The sequence below is a fragment of the Phyllostomus discolor genome, chromosome 8 (genome assembly GCF_004126475.2).
Source record: "Phyllostomus discolor isolate MPI-MPIP mPhyDis1 chromosome 8, mPhyDis1.pri.v3, whole genome shotgun sequence".
NCBI lineage: Eukaryota > Metazoa > Chordata > Mammalia > Chiroptera > Phyllostomidae > Phyllostomus > Phyllostomus discolor.
The window spans coordinates 108926681-108942573 of record NC_040910.2 but is presented as its reverse complement, the minus strand read 5'-3'; the positions used below and the strand labels follow the sequence as shown (position 1 = coordinate 108942573).

General features: G+C 47.1%; 1 protein-coding gene across 1 annotated transcript in view; it reads left to right on the top strand.

Moving 5' to 3' along the window:
* Positions 1-9555: 9555 nt before the first annotated feature.
* The window catches only part of TAF15 (TATA-box binding protein associated factor 15), a 30330-nt gene continuing 23992 nt past the window's right edge, over positions 9556-15893 (top strand). Inside the window, exon 1 of the mRNA XM_028519548.2 lies at positions 9556-9693. Within this exon, the coding sequence (XP_028375349.1) occupies positions 9687-9693 (7 nt within the window). The 5' untranslated portion in view covers positions 9556-9686. The remainder of the gene's footprint in view (positions 9694-15893) is intronic.

Genomic DNA, 15893 nt, shown 5'->3' with positions numbered 1-15893 from the left:
TGACCAATCCGAGGCCCAGGCATGTATCCCGGCTGGGAATCTAACCAGAGACCTGCAGCTTTGCAGGACGCCGCCACACTGGTCAGGGCTGAGCCACACTGGTCAGGGCTGGTGGAGGAGAACTTAAAAGGCTGCTCTTTGATCAGACAGCCATCTTGGAAACAGGAGTTCTCTAGGCGGAGTAATTAGAATAGGCCCCACCCACCTCCCAGTCAACCAATGAAAATGGGGCACTCTTCCGGGAGAACCAATTAGACGTTCCTCGGGCAGACCAATGAGAAGAAGGCGCCTTTGGATTGAGCGTTGCGGTGCCAGGACTCCGCTGGGGCCCAGAGCTGAGGGTGGGTTTCTGGGCCCAGCCTGCTCTCCAGGGGTGGTGCCCTTGTGCGCGTCTGTAAAGAGAGCGCTTGCCTGGAAAGGAGCCTCAGATGAGACTGTGGACAAGGCCTAGGCCTTACTTTCAGAGAGCTTTCAGTCTAGCGGGCTAGACTGGAAGGAAGATTTCTCAGCTAAGGCCAGGGCAGACTGTGACACAGACAGCTACATGCTCAAGTGAAGTCCTGCGGTCAGCCTGGAGGAGGGAGACTCAGAAGGCCAGTCCAGTAAGGTTGCTAGATTTAGCAAATAAAAATGCAGGATGTCCAGTCAACCCTGAGTATCAGATTAACGACGAGTGATTTTTTTAGAATAGGTATGTGGCAATGCAATATTTGGGACATACTTAAACCAAAAAATTATTCATTATTAATCTGAAATTTAAGTTTACCTTGGCGTCCTTTATTTTATCTGGCAATCTCTGTGTGTGTGTGTGGGGGAATGTCAGAAGGTTGCAAGTAGGCATGATATATGGTGCTTATGACCAATAGGTGGATTTTTAAAATTTACTTATTTATTAGAGAGAGGGGAAGGGAAGGAGAAAGGGAGAGAAACATCGGTTGCCTGTCGTATGTGCCCCAATTTGGGAGAAGATACTGAACTGGCAACCTAGGCATGTGCCCTGACCAGGAATTGAACTAGCGACCTTTTACTTTGTGGGATGTCGCCCATCTGAACCACATCGGTCAGGGCCAAGGGGTGGATTTTGATAGGCCAGATACAACTCTGCTTTGGGGCAGAGAGTTCTGAGGAGAAGCAGCTGGTAAGCACACTGTGGGCCAAGCTGGAGTCGACCCTAGATTGGCGCATTTTTCCCTCAGGAAGGATTTCAACATCCCTTCCTCTGGCGCATCGCAGGGATTCTCCGTTTCCGCTGTGCTGGCAGGAGGGTGGGAGGCAGAGGGTCTCTGGGGGGCTGACTGGCTGGGAGGAGACAGGCTCGGCCACTCGGAGAGCTGCCCCTGCCTTCCTCTGGGTCCCAGGTGAGCCCTGGTCCCTGGACCTCAAGAAACGAGCACGCAACTGTGTTTGAAAGCTGACTTCCCCTGTTTTCCTTGTGTGTCCTTGGCTGGGTGACTTCCCTCCATCCTTTCCCCTTCCCATTCCACCTCTGCTTCTGGTCGCTTGGCAATGCCATCGAGACTTGGAAGTGCCCGCACGACTGTGTGCGTAACATTTCCTTTGCCCACACACTCGCCATGGGCTTCGACCAGGCCTCTGCACAGGAAGTCTCTGGTTCCCAGGAAGACAGCGCGTTTCCATGGTTGGAGCCCGGGTAGCAGCAGTTTCTGTTCCCCTCTGCCTCTGCAGTTTACTCACAATCCCGGAGCAACCCATTCTGTGATCTTCTTCCGGAATCCAGGGGTCTACGCAGGTCCACAACTGACTTGCTGTTTGGTTTTATCACCCAGGACACATGCTGAGCCGAGTAACTTTCGATGGGGTGGAGAAGGAAGGCGGCCTGCCGTGTGAGAGGGACCCGGGAGGAAAGGAAGATGGGACGGGAGGGGTAGTTTACTGGAGGAGGCTCAGTCCACAGCCAGGGGACCAGAAGAGTGATGGAGGGAGAATGGCTTTGGGGCGGGGATTCTCAAGGCACAGCCCAAAGGTGGCCCACATCTGGAACTGGACTGTGGTGACCAACGGCTATGTCCATCCCGTCCCACTGTTTCTCCCTCTGGTGGGAGGGGGTGTGGGGGTGGGAGTGAGGAGTGGGAACAAAGTAACAACGGTAAATACTTGTCAAGAAATGAGCAGGAGCCATGACTGTGTTGTGTGCTTGACCTAAATCATATGATCGAATCTTCGCGGCTACTGTTACAAGCATCCTTATCTGAAAGATGAGGAAACTGAAGCACAGAGAGATATCACTTGTCCAAAGTCACAATTCTGGGGATGGAGTCAGGGTTCAAACCTGGAGTATAAGTCCAGACCTTGCACCCTTAAGCACTCTACTATCTTGCCTCAAGTCAAATTTATAAAATGTGATTCTTAGATCACCTGCACTGAGTCACCTGGAGGCACGTATTAAAGATTCTGCTTCCGGAGCCCTACTGCAGACCCACTTAATCACCAACTACCAGATACCAGTGCTCCAGAGGGAGATAATACCGGGTTTCTCAAGGATCTGGCTCTCTCCTCCTCTCTCTGTCTTTGGCTGTACAGGTTCCCGACCCAGCTAGGCTGTCTGCCCTCTCCATCCCTCCTCCTCAAAGAGATCTGCGTGCCTCCCCTCCCTCTCCCTGCTGGGCTTTTGCTTCAGACCCACAGTGCCTCTCGGCCTTCCCACAGTGGACGGGACTTCTGTGGGATTCAAGCCGGGGCTTGAACGTGCTGCCTGCCCAGGCTGGCAGCTGCCCGGGCCATTCCTCCTTCTCTGACAGAGGACGACAGTTGGCCAGCAAGCAGTGTTCCTGACCAGGACCTCTTGAATCGGGCAGGATGTGTGGACCTGCACAAGGCCCCTCTGGGCCTCAGTTTCTCTCTTCCTAACACAAGAAACAATCAGCTTTGTCTCTGCCCCTTCCTCCTCCCCAGGAAGTGTGCAGAGCACAAAGCAGATTTTTATCAGAAGGAATTCTGGGCTCCAGAGAAAGGCACTGACAGAATGACCAACCTCCAAAATCCACAATAATGGGAATAAGAAGACAAGGCCACGAGATTAGCTCAGGAGAGCTGACAGGAGGCCCTCCCCAGAGTTCTGAGTTTAGCTCTGACCATTTATTTGGATTCATCATTGACCCTCATCTCTTCATTTTTAGCTGTGATTCCTCATTTTCTAGCAATCACTTCTGCCTCTGAAACAGTAGTTTGCCCTCTCCAGCCCATGTGGATGTGATTTCATCAGCCTGGGTCACATTCACAAGTATACCTACCCGCCCACCCGCCTCCCTGGACGTATGTACATACACACATCTTTGTGTGGGACTAGAAAATCAAGACATTTGCAGCAAGACAGACCTGGGTTCGAATCTTGGCTTTTCTGCACTCTGTTGACACTTGCAAGTCAACTATCATATTTGGCTGTGTGTAATGCACACTCACATTTTGTGTGTATTCTACACGGGATTATTTTGTCCATTATTATACCTGTGGTATGTAATTGTTATACCCAGGCATATATAATGCACATCCTTATTTTCCCCTCAAACATCTGGGCAAAAAAGTACGCATTATACATGGCCACATATGGGCAATGTCTCTGAGTTTCTGCCATCTTTGTTTTTTAAGATTTTATTTATTTGTTTTTAGAGAGGGAAGGGAGGGAGAAAGAGAGAGAGAAACATCAATGTGCAGTTGCTGGAGGCCATGGCCTGCAAACCAGGCATGTGTCCCGACTGGGAATCGAACCTGCGACACTTTGGTTCACAGCCCACACTCAATCCACTGAGCTACACCAGCCAGCAGTTTCTGCCATCTTGAAATGGGACCCTGGTTTGCTATGGGGAGCAAGCTGGACAATTAATAAATGTTAAACCCTATCAAATGCTGGGTATGGGGGGCACAGAACAAGGACGCCCACGTGTATTCTCCACACAGGTTCACACTCGCGTGTGCTCACATCCGCGGGCAGTGACATGCGCATCTCCTCACCAGGCAGTGCTCATTGGCTCAGATGGGTCCCATCTCCCCCAGCCCTCGTGAAGTAAGGTTTGCAGGGTGTCCGCCTCTTCTGGTCTGTTTTTCACTCATACCAGGTCCCAGGGGACCGGCGAGGAGCACAATAAAATAAAAGCCTGGCCAGTCTGGCGCTGCGCCCCACTTCCCTTCCGCATAAAGGCTATCTGACCGCCAGGCATCTGGCCTCAGAGGCCGGGCCGGGACCTGCTCGGAATCTGCTGCTCTGCTCAAAAGACCTGCTAACAGGAAGCTGTCTGCTTCCTTTCCACCCCGAACAGGAAGTGCCTGTCCCTGTCCTGAGGACGGGGTAGCCTGGTCATTTACAAGGAGCCTTCCCCTGCCAAAGCCGTATTCTTCGTGGGAGGCTCGCTCGCTCTCTAGGACGGCTGGAGCAGCAGGGAGGGGCAGCTCCCAGTGCGTGGGGGAGGGGGTCGGTGTTGGCCACTACTGCTTGTGGCACCCAGCACAGAGCGGGCTGTCAGTCTTTCAGCACACACTCGCCAAACACTTGGGGCACTAGGGAAGTCCTAGATAAGGTCTTTGAACTTGAGGAGTTTACAGACAAGTGAGAGAGACAGGTCATACCTTTCCACCCCCTTCACCGCCCTATTTATTTACTCATGGGTTAAATACAATATTTTTCTTTTTCGTTTTTTTTAAATGCCTACTGTTCCAGGCACCGTGTGAAGCACCGAGGAGGGGTTCAGAGATGAACTATGCAACCCAGCTAGAGAACAGATCGGCCTCTAATCAGGTAGGCAAGCCTTGAATTACGTGGCACAACTGTGAATTCCATTGGCTTTCGCGTGCGAGGCGAAATCACGGCGGGCTGGGTTTTCCCTCTGCTAGGACCAATGACCGGGACCTCTCCCTGCTTCCTCTTTTGCCCCCTACAGTCTATTCTCAGGACAGCAGCCCGAGTAATCCCGGTAAAATAGGTCGGTTCCTGAGAGGTGTCTCTCTGCTGGATGGCTCCCCCTAATGGCTTCGCTTCTCACTCTCCGTCAAGTCAGTCCTTGGAGCGTCCTGCAAGGCCCTAACACCAGTGGTGGAAGGGTTGAGAAGCCAAACAGGGAAGGAAGGCAAGTCAGAAATGATGCTTCCTGTTAGACAGCAAAACGTAACTGAGCAAGTCTGAAGACCTAATTGGCTTTATTAAGCAATTCATGAATCGCTAGAAGGATGCTCAGATGAACTGTACAAAATAGAAGGCTCGTATAGGAACAAGGACGGTGGGACTGAGTTAAGGGTGGATTGTTTCAGGCAAAACACCTTCCCCAGGGGCAGGGGTTTTCTGCCTTTTTCATCTCGTGGCAAACCTAAACGCATTGCTGAAATTCTGCAGCACATCAGAACATTAGGTATAATTTTACTCATTCACACTGGGTGGCTATTGTTGTTTTGGCTGTTGTCATTTCTTAAATTGGATAATCTAAGGGAAAAGAAGCCGTGCTCCTAAAAACCGTATTTTGCCATGTATCATGAACATTGTTTTGCCCAAAATCTTGCGGGAAAAATAAGGACGTGCATTATACATGGGTACAATGATCACATACTGTGGCATGTATAATGCACACAAAACCATGGGTGGGTATTATACACAGCAAAATACGGTAGTCAGGTACTGCATGTTTTAAAAATTCTTTCATAGGTCACACTGGTTGAAAATTGCTGCCCTAGAGGAAGGTAGGGGTGGTTTATCAGGCAGATTACCTCACTAACATGGATCAGGAAATTCCAGGCTGATTGGTTCAAAATTCCACTCCTGGGGGGAGCTGAAATTGCAGTTAGGTTTGTTATTAGGTTTCGTTTGGTGCCTTGGTCTAGCAAAAGTGACTTTATATTGGCCTTTTCTCCTTCCTTCCTTCCTTCCCTCTTTCTGCAATAAATAGATGCCTCTACCAGTCCTAGGCTGGAGGAGTGGAGGGGGGAGTGGGGTTTCTGGAGCCCAAGATCAAAGTCAAGGACAGGAACTGGAGCTCTGGAGAAAGACAGTGTTGCCTGAGACCCCACCCCGCCCCTCTTCCAGGGAGGGACAGGGAGAAGTGATCCTAGATCCTTTCTTTCTTCCACCGTCCACTTTCAAAAGAGGACACCCATTGGCTGGTTCTAGTTGGAAGGTGCGGCCTGAAGGAATCTCTGAGGCTGAGATGCAGCCGGCAGGGGTCAGCTCCCCACCCCCGGTAGGGGGAGCAGACCAGGGGCTAACAGGCCCAGTACCAAGACATTCCCAGATACATTCTGCTAAAGGTGGTGTGTGAAATGCACCTGCCTTCCCTAAATATGCAGGCCGAGGCTGGGGTCGCGGAGGGAGCAGGGTCTCGTGGCGTGAAGAATGACTGGGTCAAGTCTGTTGCAGATAGTTATCCCCAGGTAGAAATCCTGGAAGGCAGGAGAGCACAGGACTCGATCTGCGAGTCCCTTTGTGGTAGAGCAGGGGCCCTGGGAAGGAAACCCCAGGGCAGTGCAGGCCTGGGAGGAGTTCCCTGTCTCAAGTCTGGGAGACCAGGGGCACTGTAAAAAGAACACCGGGCGTGGTCCAAGGGCCTGGGTCTGAGCTCTGCTTCTGTCCTGAACCAGCTATGTAAATGTGGTAAAGAATTTCACCTTCAGTGTTCTCATCCACAAAACGTGGGTAACAGCAATACCTACATCTCACAGGGCACCCTGAAGATTAAAAGAGATAATGGATATAGAAAATTAAATTTCACTTCATGGATTAGATGAATCAGAAGTTCCCCAATGTTTTAAATTTAATATCCAAACTCCTCTGTGAGGCACTTAAGGCTTTTTAAGCTGAAGCTTCTGCCTACTTCTTTCAGTTCATTTACCATCACTCCCCACCCCTGCGACTCCACAGACCAGCCAGAACAAATCCACTTGCAATTCCCGGAACTTGGTTCTCTCTCTGTCTTTGCAAATACAGCCCTTTCTCTTTGGAGCACACTTTTCCTGATGTACAACCCCCCCGGTGAATTCCTGTTCTTTCTTCAAAGCTCAGTTTAGGAGGTATCTCCTGTGGGAAACCCCCTCCACCCTTCACATCAGCTAGATGCTCTTCGTCTCTGTTTGCAGAGCATCCTTCGCATCCTCCAATTTGAGCACATTTAGTAACTTCTTGGAATCACAGGTCTATACTGTCCCTGTTATGTGATTGCAGTTCCTGAAGGGCAGGGGCCGTGGTGCTTCCTATTTTTCTTTGTCCAGGGTCTTCCAGGACCTGACACCTAGTAGACATCAGGGGATGACAGTTGAGTGAAGAATACATATGTGCATGAATGAAAAAAATAAACCAACCGATGAGTGGTGGTACAAACTTAGGGAATTGATGATGAGCAACACTTTCTGTATTCCCGTGCTTTCAAAAATCCCAATTCTGCCCTGGCTGGTGTGGCTCAGTGAACTGAGTGCCAGTCTGCGGGCCAGAATGTCACCGGTTCGATTCCCAGTCAGGGCACATGCCTGGGTTGCAGGCCAGGTCCCCTGTGGGGGCCGTGAGAAAGGCAACCACACATTGACGTTTCTCTTCCTCTCTTTCTCCCTCCCTTCCCCTCTCTCTGCAAATAAATAAATAAATAAATAAATAAAATCTTTTAAAAAATCCCAATTCTAAAAATATTAAAAAGAACAATCTAGCCCTGGCTGGCTTAGCTCAGTGGATTGAACACGGGCTGCGAACCAGGCATCGCAGGTTCGATTCCCAGTCAGGGCACATGCCTAGGTTGCAGGCCACAGCCCCCAGCAACCGCACATTGCTGTTTCTCTCTCTCTCTCTCTCTCTCTCCTTCCCTTTCCTCTCTAAAAATAAATTAATAAAATCTTAAAAAAAGAAAAATAACAGGCTTTTAATTGCACACAATTAAAAAAAAAGAACAATCTAGAAGTCTCTCTCCCTCCCCATCCCCCATAACCCAATTCCCTCATGCTGTTTATTGCACAAGCCCATCTCCTCGTCCGGGTTGCCCTCCTTGGTATTCAAGCTGGACAGCTAGATTGTTTCCAGTCATGCGAGAATTTCTGTTCCCTCAGCCTTGCTTGTTCGGACCTGTCTGGAGAGCCCCGTGACCCACTACCTCCAGAGCCGCAGGCACGAGTACTGCTGCTATCATGGAGAGATGACCTCATACCTTTTCTCTGACCTGAAGGCATTCATTCTGAAGGTGCTGTTCCACCTCTGCCCAACCTGTCCCTCTGCTTCCTGTTCCCTGTTCCCGTGGATACACCCCCACCAGTCCACCTGTGGAAGTGGGGAACCCAGAGCTCAGCCCAGACTTCCTTCTCTGTGCCAGGCCCTCCCACCCACACCCGTCTGGCCTTCCCTCGGGGGTCTCTTCACTTACCTCCATCTTCCCAGATGCAACCTGAGCCCACTCCCTCCAGAGTGATTGTACTGGCTAGCTAATTGGGCTTCCTGCTTTTAGGCACTTTTCATCGCTATACTTTCGTTTTTCGTACTGCAGCCCCCAAAGGGAAATCTGATCTTCTTTAAAAACCCTCCAGTGAGGGGTTCCCACTGCCTTCAAGGTAAAGCGCAGGCTCTACTGTACTATGCAAGGTCTCGGCTACTTTTGTGGCCTCTTCTACCATTCTCCCCTCACTTGGTCAACTCCAGACATAACTGAATTACTTGTTTGGCAACGAGTCCAGAGCACTTTCCCCAACTTGTTCAACTTCTGCTCGCCACCTGTCGTTTGCTTCAGATGTCACCTTGCCCTCGGCTAAAGTGTCCTTGTGTGCTCTCTCTCGGCGGTCACAGTTTTGTCTCACACTCGAGTTCTAGTTCCCGGTCTAATGGTTAAACCCGTAGAGAGTGGTATCTGGTTTCTAGGACTCGAATTCCACGTTGGCCATTTACTGGCTGTGTGACCTAGAGCGAGCAAATTCTGCCTTCTCCTCTGAACACGGGGAACACGGTTCATCAACCTGCTGGGAGCACTGAATGAGATGATGTGGGGTGCCTGACAATTAAGATATCATGATAGCGCTGAAAACTAAAGCTCTGCGCCCCATCCCGCCGCATCCTGAGTCCGGTCCGTGTGTGACTTCATTTTAATGCACACGTTTGTCCCAGCATTCCCTTGTAGCCTATTTTTTCTTGACAAGCTAGGTACGACAAACCGGGAGGCGATCGAGCACCTGAGCTGGTCACGATTTTTCCGAGTTCGTCGACTCCCAACGCCCCCAGGCGGCTCAAGCTATCGGCCGGCGAAGCGGAGCGAACTAGGGCATACCATTCGAAATTTTAGGGGGAGGAAGGCCATTTCTAACCAAACAGTCCGTGTTTGTAAGTTTCTTTCGCTTCCTAACCTCAAATGTATCAGACCCAATAAAGTAGGAAATAGCGCTGTAAGCAGGACAGAGCGAGCAGTTCCACCTTCCTCTCCCACCCCGATCGCGGCATTGGTACTTTCTCTTCTCAATTCCCTCTCAATAATGGTACCGTCCGCGGAGGGGAGGACAGACAGGGATTCCCAAGTCCTCAGGCTTCGGAGGCCGGTACCAGTACAGAACCACCCCTCCCGCCGTGACGCCGTGGTACCGCCCACCGTCCTCTGATTGGCTGCCGAGGCCCCGCAGTCAGGCTCTGCCCGCCGCTCCGCCCTCAGTACCTCTCCGGCCGCCGCGCCGCCTGTTTCTCGTATTCCTTGTTCTCGGCGGGCTGTGGGGGCTCCGCGCCGCGGCCGTTAGTCATGTCGGGTAGGTGATGCCTTCAGCGAGCAGCGGCAGCGGCGAGAAGGGGCCTGGCGTGGCTGGGCCGTCTTCCCGCCCACCGGAGGGCCCCGAGGAAAAGCCTCCGGCCCTGAGGGAGGCTGGGGGTGGGGGCGCGGACGCGGCCGCCGCCGCCGCCATGTTGGACTGGAGGGACGCACGCTCCCAACGCTCCGCGTCTGCAAATCTCGGCGGGAGTGCCTCGGGCCCCTGCCTTTCCGGCCCCGTCCTTGGAACCTGAGGCGACGGGCTGTTCTCGGGGGAGGGTGTGTGAATCGGGGGGCGGAGGCCGTCTACGCCATCGCAGGGGCGGGGGGAAGCCCGTGATTAAAGCATCAGCGTGAGAATCGGTGCTGCCGGCGCTCCGCTCCGCCTCCGGTCTTTTCAGCGGGGCCTCTCGGGCCGTCGTCTCTCCGCCTCGTGCCTCAGTTTCCCCAGCCGTGAAGCGCAGCTGGGCCTCCTGACTCAGCCGTTCATCAGGTGGGGGCCTTTTGCCGCCCTGGGAGCCCTTTGGAAAGGACGTTGCCTTCCACGAAATGCTACTTACCGTCCTGCCTCCTGTCGTAACGAGCCGAGTTCCAGTCGGGGGTGTTTGTATAAAATCGAGCTTGCCTTTCAGCCTTCTTTGTCATTCTTCTCCCCTGTTCGGTTGTGTGGTTATTATTTTTTAACCCGCAAGAGCTCGGAATCGAGCCTTTTCTGTGGTCGACAGGCTCCCGTAGGTACATGTGTCACGTCCCTGAAAACGGATCGGAGAAAGAGGCAGTCTTCCAGGAAACACGTAAATCGGCAGAAGCCCCCACCCGCCCTTGAGTGGAAGCGAAGAGGAGGCTGGGGTCTCCTTAGGACGGCCGGTTTAAAACCCGCTGGCCGGGAGTACGAAGTCGGGAGCACAGGCGTTCTTTTCGTTAGCCGTCCGGCCTGACCACACCAGGTCCCCGTGTTCGGGGCATCACAGGTCGCCAAGACCCCGTTATCCACTTGATGAGAGTTGGATACTCCTTTTCTGGTGCAAAAGCAGAACATTTCTCTAAACACGTGTGGTCGGGATGAAAATGAGTGGTGATAGAGGCTTGGAACTTTTTTTTTTTTTTAAGGGAGAACCCGTTGGTATTCCCCGGCCCCCCCACCCCCCACCCCCAGGCAGTCTTACAGAAGGACGGAAATGTGACAGAAAGGAAGCTGGAGGCTAAGAAGAAATCAAGTTAGCGAGAATGGTTGGACAGGAGCGTGCAGAACATTCCTTAGTCAACCTGGGTGTTGGGTAGCCAGAGTGTGTCTTTCCGGGAAGGGGGCATCTCGTCTCTGCTTTCAGTGTCTTTGTAATCGTTGCTCAAACCAAATAATTTCTTGCCCTCAAGTAGATATTGGTACATCTTTCACCAGGTGCATAATTTGGGATGAAGTCTGGTAAAACTCCACAGAAATACACAGAAGTACGTACACCCTTACTTAGGAGGGCGTGTAACTCATTCATGCTAAAAAAAAAAAAAAAGGTAATTCGGTTGTGTGGAGAAAGTTACCAGCTTTCCAATGGATACAGTGCTCATTAAAAACTTGGTCTGTCTTGATTTTTAACATAATGTTGGTATAAAATGATGGCGTAATTTTATAGGTGTAGGTACCTGCTACGGAAAAGTAAATTCAACGGTAAACTCCCCCTGATGAACTAATGACATTAAGTTTGATTAAGTCCTTTAAACATTCCAAACTACACATGTAAGTTTAATCAATCAGATTGACTTAACCATACAAGATGCCTGACAGGGCAGACTTATGAAACCTAATACAATATAAGCACTTACGTAATCAATACATCAGAATTATAAATATTGTCAGACTCCCAGACATTCAAATACTGTTTACAAATGTGAATTATCTGACACCTTTAAAGTTAAAATTATAAATTGAATATCAGTTCGGTAAAAGTTACAAAGTCCAGATACTTCTAATTTTTGGCAGTATGGCAGACAAAGATAACTTGAAAATCCTCTTATCTATAAACACCTAAAAATATAAGAACTTAACAAAAAAATAAAATGGAAAGCTCCAGCTGTGAGGCACAGCGGAGGTTGCCCAGGGTGGGAGGGCGTAAGTCTCATCATTTAGGAACTGGATTTTATTGCTCATATAACTAAAGCTAAGGACAGGAGCTGAAGCCTGAGACCATTACAGCCAGGTAGTGGAAACTAAGACACTTACGTAAGACTTGGATGTTTGAAGGACTGTTCCTTTGGTGAAAGAATGATGTAAAAGAAACTTGTACCAGCATGAAATAACAAGGAAGCCTGGACCCTGAATGAAAAAAAGTTCTGAGAATTTGTAAACTGGAACCTGTACTTCATACATTTTGGGTGTACCTTTAGGCTAGAAATGGGGTCCAAGAACCCTAAACCAAGAAATCAGTATAAAAATTGGTTCCGATAATAACCTTCAGGTTCCTGGTAGAAATAAATGAAAACTTTCCTGGAGGAAATTTCACACCCTAGGTCACAAGGAGTCTTACAGAAAAAAAAACATGCCTTGGAAAACAGGAGTTTACAGTAAAATATTGCAGAACTCTAGGACACAATTCAGAATGAGAGTGACAAACAGGATTACAACCCCCTAATAATCTGAAAGTGAATATTACATATTGAAAATATAAAAGGAAGAATCAACCCTAAGACTAATGTTATGAAAAGGCACATACAGATTTGAAAAAGAACCAAGTACAAGTTCTAGAAATGGAAAAAGGGTAAGTTAAATTGTAGATAGATCTAGCAGAAGAAATACTTAGTGAAGTGGAAGATAGATGTGATACAATTTACCCAGAATTTAATTCAGAAGGATACAGATGAAAAGCGAAAGGTTAAGAAACATAGCAAGTAAATTGAAAAGTGCTGTCATACACCTAATACGAGTGTGAGGAGAGAATGGAGGAATTAATCAGTGGTTGATAATTTTATAAAGTTAGTGAATTTTTTAAAATCAAGAAGCAGTAGTTTCAAATGTAAGAGTGAATTTATAGCTCTATACATTGATCTGAAATTGCAGATAGAAATACCAATAACAGACCTATTAGAGGAAATAGGGAACTAGTATGATAAAAGGTTTGAGAAACTGGAAAATAATGAAATGATCATTGGAATTTAGAGGAAACGTAACCATTGATCTTGAAATTTTTACCTAATAAGACTAAGACTGCCACTTTTCAGGTCTTTGCTGAGAGAACTAATAAGTTAAATCTGGACTGAAGGAATAGAATGCAAAACAAAAACCCAAAATGTAGGGGAAGCAAACACAGGAAATAAAAAGCAAAATATTGAAGATAAAAGTGAGTATACTTAGTTTTAAAAAACATGGAAACACCCTGGCCAGTGGCTGGGTTGGAGTATGGTTCTGTACACCAAAAGGATATGGGTTCAATTCCCAGTCAGGGCATGGACTTAGGTTGCTATTTAACCTGTCAGTGTCCTGCCTCCCTCTCTCTCCCCTCCCCTTCCTCTCTCAAATCAATAAACATATTCTTGGATGAGGATTTTAAAAAAATGGAAGAAAAAGGACGGGAAAAAAGTGGAGCAAAATTATAGGTGAAGGCTGTGATTGGCATTGTGTTACTAAGATTCTAGTAGAGGTTGACAGTCATTTTGAACTTTCTTGAAAATGCACGTTAAAAATTGAACATAATTAAATTATGGATGGTGACTTATTAAGAGAACAAGTTGAATATCACTTATGAAGTAGTAAAAGGAAAAAGTTAAAATTCAAAAGAAGGCAGGAAAGTACTTTAAAGGGAATAATAAAACCAACCCTGATAAGTAGAAAGTCAAGTATTGGTGGGTAGAATTCAATAAAAAAGCAATGGTGGTAAAAGTACAGAAACAATTTAAAGATAAAAGATTCTCACCTTCGGGAAAAATATATGCTGTTCAGAAATGATATGCCTAAAACAGGAAGTGTTGCAAGTATAGAGATTAAAAAAGATGAACTGGATAAACAACCAAAAGGAAGATTATGTTATCAGAATAAAATGTGGGCATTTTAAATGATAGTTTTTATGTTATCAATGTTAAAAGGAAATTTACCAGGAAGGCATAAGTCTGTACTTTATGTGCCTAATATTTACTATAGCCTCAAAGTACAGGAAGCAAGCAAACAAAAAACCCACCACATTTCTAGTCAAATGCATTTTTATTAAACATGCATCTCTGTGTAATTACTAGATTGGGTAGACCAAACATTACTAAAAATGTGGATAGAACTAGCAAGCATCATTTAACAGAAAATACACAGTACTTTTAAAACTCATAGGGGACATTCATGCAAGTAAAATACCAAAAGGGAAAAGTGAAAAAACAAAAAACAGCAAATCCTAATAAATACCAGGAATAATACAGAAAATAACCACTTTTGGCTACAATGGAATATAATTAGAAGACAAAAGCAAAGAGTCAAAACTCTTAAGCACTTGGAAATAAAAGCACTTTTAAATAATTCATAGGTCCAGACACAAGACTCAAGTGTCAAGAACTCATAATGAACAGTTTGAAATGCCCTAAATATTTACAAATTGATTTCTTCTGATGAGTGTAAACATCTGTACTTTCTCAAGTCTGTATACTAAAGGTCAACCTCATTGCTCAATATGCTGATTTCTGTGTTTGCAGTTTTAAAGTCAGCTAGCTCACAAAGTCGGGTTGATTATTTGAGGGCTGAAGTGACGGTTACAGTAAAGGATTCTGTTAGATTCGAGCCAGGGTCACATGACTTACGTGTTGTATGCCTCTATAATTTTCCTTGAGCCAAAGCCATACATACTGAGATCTTGGACGCCACTGTTGTCTCTGGGAGAACCCATGTTTATGCCTTTGGATACAGTCTAACCCAGTTTCATGCATTCCCATAGTATCTTAGGTTTTATTCACATTCTCCCTGCTCCCCGCACCCTCAAGAATCTTTTTCAGTTTCTGATTTGGTTGAAGCTAACTTTTTCCCTCACACATCTAATCTCTATGGTCCAATTAGATTCTATATCCTTTTTATATATTTGGTGAGCTATAAATAAATCAATAATCATTTTATTATCACGCACTTGGCAGTGATGCATTTTTTTTCTTTTTCATCTCAGGTAGTGTTATGTCCTTCACATTCATATAAGTGGTGTCAGGGTTGCATTCAGTATTCTTACAATAAGGATTCTAAAAAATAATCTTGTTCAGTCGGTTTGGAAATCTCTACTACAGAAAAGTGCCAAATTTGATGTTACCTGCTGATACAGTAATATTTTCATACTGTAGCTTTATTGAACTGAGTGAAAAAGTTACTGATTTGATTTGAATTTTTTTTTTTTTGGAACTGTCAAACAAATGGTTTTGTTTCAAATTGGATGAGGTTGGGTTGAATGGTCAGCAGTTTGAGACTCTTAGAACTTTTTTTTTAAGGTTTTATTTATTTTTAGAGACAGTGGAAGGGAGGGATAAAGAGAGGGAGAAAAACATCGATGTGCGAGAGAAACATTGATTGCCTCTCCTATATGCCCTGGCCGGGGACTGAACCCGTAATGCAGAGGCATGTGCCCGGACTGGGAATCAGCCGACAACTCTTCCCTCTGCAGGACGATGCCCAACACACTGAGCCACATAGGTCGGAGCTCAGTCATTTTTTTGCAGTTGAAAGTATTTCGTGTAATACTCTTTAAAAATTATATTTTAATTACATTTTATAGTCAACATTATTTTGTATTTGGGTCCAGTGTACAGCGTTGCGGTTAGACATTGTATATTCTTACTCATCACTAATAAACTTAGGTCATTCATTTGACTCTGACTGGAAGCCTAAAGGATAGAGCCTACTCAGAAGTTTTTGATGAAACCCGTATTGAGAGAATTTGAGGTATATTAATTTTTAATTTGAGGTATATTAGTTCGTGCCTTTGTAGGTTAGGTTTCATTGCTAAAAAGGAAGCTTGAAATAGATATTTGCTGAGCTGGTGTATCATTTGGCTAAGACCCTGAAAGCCTGGTAAAGTTTCAGTTAACCAGCAGCTGCTGTTACCAAGTCTTCACGGGTGTTCCTGTTGCCACCAACTGCTGCCGCGGCAGGGCAGTGCCAGGGAGTGCTGGGAGGAAGCGGAAGGACGGTGATCCTGAGAGTGATCTGGCCAGAGTGTCTTTCCCCTTTTTGGTCCTGGTTGGTTTTAACGTGTC